Here is a 5,653-nt window from a genome sequence, read left to right on the forward strand (position 1 = left end):
TTTATTTGTTTTAGTAACTTAATTTGTAACACTATCAAATTTCAAGTAAATTTTGGTTTTGCTTTGTTTATTAACTAGTTTTGCTTTGTTTATTACTAATTTGTAACACGATCAAATTTAAGTCGTTTTGATCCCGCGCTCTACAATGTTTAAGCGTTGTTACCGGCGGCGGTAGGTGCTTGAGTTGTAAAGCCGGACGACTCTCCCGCTTCCGCTTTCTTGGCATCCAAACTTTTTTTCACACGACAATACTTATTGGTATGCTTGCGTAGGATGGAGTTCGACCCTGCTTTCAGAAACTTGGAACAATACTTGCACAGGGCCATCTCTTGTGTCGGTCAGGACACAAATCATAATGAACCCAAACTTCAGGGGCATCGTGTTGTTTCAATGACTATAACATCGTCGTTACTTGCCATTGATTGCCGGTTTAAGCTTAATTGTGATTTAAAACGTGTTTTAGATTTTTGAAAGTGGTTTAACAAGTTCTACACACCACCTAGCCGTTGGAACCGGTTTCCAACAGTCCAAAAACAAGCCCGGTTCCTGACTGAAAAAATTGTACCCGATCTGGAAAAAACTCGGTTCCGGGTTTTACAGATACTCAATTTTGCACACCTCTAGTCGTAAAAATTAACATTTCTGATTGAAAGAAACTTGATACACGAATCCAAAATCTCTACCTAAACAAGGTAAGACTTTATGCCATCATGTAAACCTTTTAAATTTCGTGATTATCGTGACGATAATCTGGTTTATAATAATCAAGATATACTACATTTTGTTTTAAACAATAATAGATGGGGAAAACAAAAAATCTGGCTCAAAAGTGAAAAAAAAAACACTAAAACTAAATGCACCATAAAACTAAAATTACCAACCACTTTGATTTAACCTACAATAAAAACAACCATCATCTGAATCTCTAGTGCTCAAATGCACCATAAAGTTGTACTAAAGAAAACAACAAAATTGAAAACATTAAAAGCACAAAAGCTCCCCACGCGCTCAAGCCTTGGTGATCGGATACTCAAACACAGCATCTTTCCCACAAAGCTTCCTGTAAATCCCAGCAAACGTCTCCAACTTGTACTCGGTGTCGTTCCTTGCCTTTGGGTCTAAGTAAATCTACAAAAAAAAACACGTCAACAATAAAACTCAAAAGACAGTTTGCAAAAGCAGTAGTCGGGGTATCAAGTTTATTATTCAAGTTTCGGGTGGTTCAAGTCATGTTTATCAGCTTCGCGTATGATATTTGTATCCGTTGAGGGTGCTAAGTGAGTAGTGTTTGCGAGTTGGCAGGTCGCACCAACAGAAGCACAAAACTCAAGTATGACACCTGTATTCAAAAACAGACCGAACCACGCCTCATTTGACCTGAAAGTTCTAAAAGTTTTTATCAGTTTCACTATATTCAAATTACACTTGAATAACAAAATATACATTTTATATAAAACAATTACATTTTAATTATAAAACTATGTGCTAATATCTTTTGTTTTAAACTATGCCATACAATACCTGCCAGTTTGATTTATAACATTACCCAAATACATTTAAAACATAACAATAAAATAAAAAAATAATGATTAAAGATGTCAACCTGCAAACCCGCCAAGTTGCCCACACACGACCCATTTAGCCTAAACTGAACCAAACCCATTTATACAAAACCCAAACCCGTGTAATGTAAGAAAGCCTCACCCTAACCAACCGTATCACAACAGGGTTTGACAAATTCGAATTGCTACATGACATCAGTTCTGGGTTTGAATGTCAACCCGACCCTAATAACAATCGATTTAATTGGTATTCTTGGTGTTGCAATAACATATTCGTCTTAATAGAGTGACTTGAGTGTGGGTTAATAGAGTGACTTAAGTGTGGATTAAACTAACACGCCTAACAAGTAGGCACTTACCTTGATGACCTTGGAGGCATCAACCCTGTATCGGATCCGCTTTCCAACAATCTCAGCCGGGTACACAATATCCTCAAGCATGGCATCATGCACTGCAGTTAAGGTACGGTTGCGAGGCCTCTGAACGGCTGAACCCTTTTTAGGTGGTGGCAACATCCTTCGAGTGGCAATCAAAACCACATCCTGCCAAAAAAATAATAACAATTAAGGGCATGGAATCCTGACCCAACACGAAATAAAAAGGTTTTCGGTTAGCTGACACAACACGTTCAGCACAATAGATTTAATGAAATAGGTTTTTTTAAAGATTAAAATTAAGATTTTTAAAGATAAAAGTGTTAAAACTTTTAAGTTAAATATTTTGAATATAGGAAATACTCAAACACAACCCATATAAAGATTTTTTATAAAATAGTAGATATTTGTTAAAATTTAAAGTTAAACTTTTGACTCTTTCATGTTTGATATCTAAATATTAACACTTTTAGAAACTCTAAAACGGGTTGATACCTAGTAAATACACCGGGTTGATGATCTATTTTAATTTTAAACTTTAAATTTTAACACTTGTAAGGTATTAACCCGTTTTAGAGTTTCTAAAGTTAATATTTAAATATCAAAGATGAATGAGTCAAAAGTAAAGTTCAATATTTTGATTTTTTCAAGAAGATAGTGTCAACCGTATAAAAAGAGAAAAACAACTTTTAAATCCTTTATTTTAAACCCTTTTTTAATAAAACAAGAATATTACCTTGCCGCTAAATTTCTTCTCAAGCTCTCTCACAAGCTTGAGATGAATTTTGCGGAAAGCTTTCCTCAACCGATAAGGAACATGGATCACTACTGCCTTCCGACTTCCAGAAACATCAATTTGGCTGAAAATAAAGATAATAGAAAAAAATAAACCCGTGATGAAAAATGTGTCATTAATAAAACTGTAAGCATACTTACGTAGCATTGTTAATGTACAAGTCCTTCAAGTCACTCTTAAGGTCCTGGTTTGCGTTTTCCAAGTCGAACAATGCCTATATAAATTAGAAAAACTTAAAAGTATTTGTTTTAATATACTCCTTAAGAGGTTTTTAAACTATAATTATGATAATTTGGGTTCCTTTGCTGGCTCACAAGTAAATTATATCACTTTTAATTACTTCCTAAATTTTCTTAAATATATAACACAATATACATAAGACCTTGAGCAAATTATCTATTACTTAATTTATTTAGTTTCTTAGACTAAAATTTAATATATAACATAAAATATATTTGTTCAGTTACTTTTATCAAATTTTTTATTGCACTAATTTTTTATTATGTTCTTACTAAATGTTACACCTTTTAGTACTTGTTTTGCCCAGTTAAACTCATAGTTGTTAAAATCGAGCACATTTTGCGCTTAAGGGCATTTAAAGCGTTAGGCGCATTAATTGTGAGTTGCATTTCACAGATATTTAAAGCGACATAATATGTTTCCAACCTTCCATGCGTATTAAATATCATTTAAACAACCTGTTCCTATTCTCTAGCAGTACCTAAAACCAAACTGTTCCATAATCTGTTCCCAACCTCCCCATGCGTATTAAATATCATTTGACTTTAGTTACTAAGACTATCAGGTATGGATGCCAATATGCCGCCCAATAGCTGACCTAGCCAGCGGTGTTCACCGCCCCGGGCGTGTTGGTGCCGCCCAGCGGTAAAGTTATCGTGGAGAAATCACCGCCATCTTCACCGCTCAACTACTCCTCTTGATTTAATTTCATACCCATTACACACACATCTTTGCACAAACGTTTTTTATTAACAAAAAATAATAAGTAACTGAAGGAAGAAGACAGGAGCAGAGAAAGTTTGGAAGAGAACAAGCTAGGGTTAGCTTGTTTGTGAACAAATATATTAAGGCCTCAAGTGGGCTTAATGGCCCATTTTTTTGGGACTAAACTGGATAAAAAACTAACACTCTTGGTTTATAAAAATCAATGTTTTTTATTTATATTATTCTGGAAATCTTTTATATATGATATTAGTTTAGTATAATAAATTTACAATTAATTTTAGTTATGTAATTATTATATTTTATTGAAAATGGAGGGAAGTGGTGAATTGGTGAACTGTGATCCATTTCCATGATATTATGAAAGAGAGTTTAGTGGGGTGGGATATGATGTGGCGCTGATGTGGCGTTGTAAAGTGGGAAACAAAATGGCATCCACACCCTTTAGTCTAAATGACTACAATATTCAGAAGTTGTGATTAGGTTTTAGTTTTTTAATATTTGGAAATCTGGATATTATGATAGATGTGTTAATGCTTCACTTGTGGATGGATCAAATTGTTGTTCTTGACAGTTAAAATGAATGCTTATAGAGTTGTTGAACTACTGGGTATTATGATAGATGTGTTATTGATTAGGTTTTTCTAATTATTAAGATGTACTTCGTACTTCATGTTTTGGATTTTGGTTATTCTATGAACTATTTCAAAAATGAATGTATGTTTTCTTATTAAGATGTTCTATTTTAGTTAAAAAATTTGTTTTTTTATAAATACGGCGCTTTTTTGGGCTTATCGCCTGGGCGCTAGGCCCAGCCTCAACACTTTCAAATGCTTATCACATTTGATAACTATGGTTAAACTAAATGATGAAACTAAGCCAGGGCCAAAATCAAACCAATTGTAACCTTTTGAAGGAAAATTAGACGGTGAAAAGGTACTGTACAACTTACTTGAGCAACCGACTGCTCAAACTCAGTTGGTTCAACATCCTTGTCCTTCTGAATCTTCTTCCTTGAAGTATACATTTTGAGCTATGAAAACTAATAAAAAAACAAGTAAACAATAAAATAACAAACAATAATAGTATGGCAATTTACACAAAGAAACTAAAATGACTTTTCATAAATCAAACAACGCACAATTTCATATGCTAAAACTCAAGCATTCCTCAGTATCATCAAAATGCTAAAAATCCATTGATTACATGAAAGTGTGAAACTTTAAAACAAAATCAAAGTTCAAAAAGTCGGTCCGGTCAGCGATTAATCCCTAGTTGACCGGTGACTTGAGTAATCGGCCAAAAAATCAGTAGTTCCGACCAATTTCAAGCCAACGTCAGACGATTCCAGCAGTTTCCGGCAAATCCATGTATATACATAAATCTTAGATATAAAAATGTATATTGTACGTATAAATAAAAACTACAATTTCATATATAAAAAAGTTACATATAAAAATGTGCGTGCATATTAACAAAATAAAAAATTAAATATAGTCCCGACTAATCCATATTAATCCCCACCCCACCACTGATCAACATGTTACCATTTCATCATTAAAAGAAAACAAAACAGTGATAATAATCCTAAAATAAGTTAATTACAAACTTTATAACAAATAACACAAATCTAAACATTATGACAGCAGAAAACCGATTATACTCATAATGATGTATTAAGATTAGAAAAACCTACAATGGAAGATTCCGGCGGCTCTGGATGAGGCAGGTATCGGCTGATAAGATGAAAGTGAAAACCCTAAACTTATTATTAATAATAACGTTTGCTTGTTCACAACTATAATTTGGGCTTTGTTTAGAGGATACATGTATGGTTTGGGCTGGGTTTAAAATATTTTGCAATCAGCCCGGTCAACTGGTTTGTTTGAATTTTCCTTTTATTAAATTACTAGTTTTTAGCCCACGTATTACGTGGGTTTATTTAAAGTTTTTTTAAT

The 5,653-nt window shown here is 33.5% G+C and overlaps 1 protein-coding gene across 2 annotated transcripts; it reads right to left on the reverse strand.

Annotated features, from left to right (window-relative positions):
* Positions 1 to 862: 862 nt before the first annotated feature.
* On the reverse strand, positions 863 to 5,444 carry LOC143622553 (small ribosomal subunit protein eS7-like). Of its 2 annotated transcripts, none has more exons than XM_077093666.1 (6): positions 5,392 to 5,444; positions 4,648 to 4,737; positions 2,873 to 2,946; positions 2,673 to 2,796; positions 1,922 to 2,104; positions 863 to 1,128 (listed from the first exon to the last, which is right to left on the reverse strand). In XM_077093666.1, exons 2-6 carry the CDS (start codon positions 4,720 to 4,722, stop codon positions 1,009 to 1,011), a joined length of 576 nt encoding a protein of 191 aa, XP_076949781.1. In that variant the 5' UTR covers positions 4,723 to 4,737; positions 5,392 to 5,444; the 3' UTR covers positions 863 to 1,008. The 2 variants fall into 2 exon arrangements, with proteins under 2 accessions (XP_076949781.1, XP_076949782.1); XM_077093667.1 differs by having other exon boundaries at positions 5,388 to 5,433.
* Between the last annotated feature and the right edge of the window lie 209 nt (positions 5,445 to 5,653).

The sequence above is a fragment of the Bidens hawaiensis genome, unplaced genomic scaffold (assembly GCF_021521415.1).
Source record: "Bidens hawaiensis isolate Kalapana, Puna unplaced genomic scaffold, B.hawaiensis_p1.1 tig00003217_1, whole genome shotgun sequence".
Lineage (NCBI taxonomy): Eukaryota > Viridiplantae > Streptophyta > Magnoliopsida > Asterales > Asteraceae > Bidens > Bidens hawaiensis.

Bases quoted from the DNA above. Each gene is read 5' to 3' on its own strand.
- LOC143622553 (XM_077093666.1), bottom strand. From the start codon at position 4,722: ATGTATACTTCAAGGAAGAAGATTCAGAAGGACAAGGATGTTGAACCA. The intron at 2,797-2,872 runs GTAAGTATGCTT...CTTTATTTTCAG, and splicing joins TTGTACATTAACAATGCTAC to CCAAATTGATGTTTCTGGAA. The intron at 2,105-2,672 runs GTAATATTCTTG...TTTTTTTGGCAG, and splicing joins AGAAGAAATTTAGCGGCAAG to GATGTGGTTTTGATTGCCAC.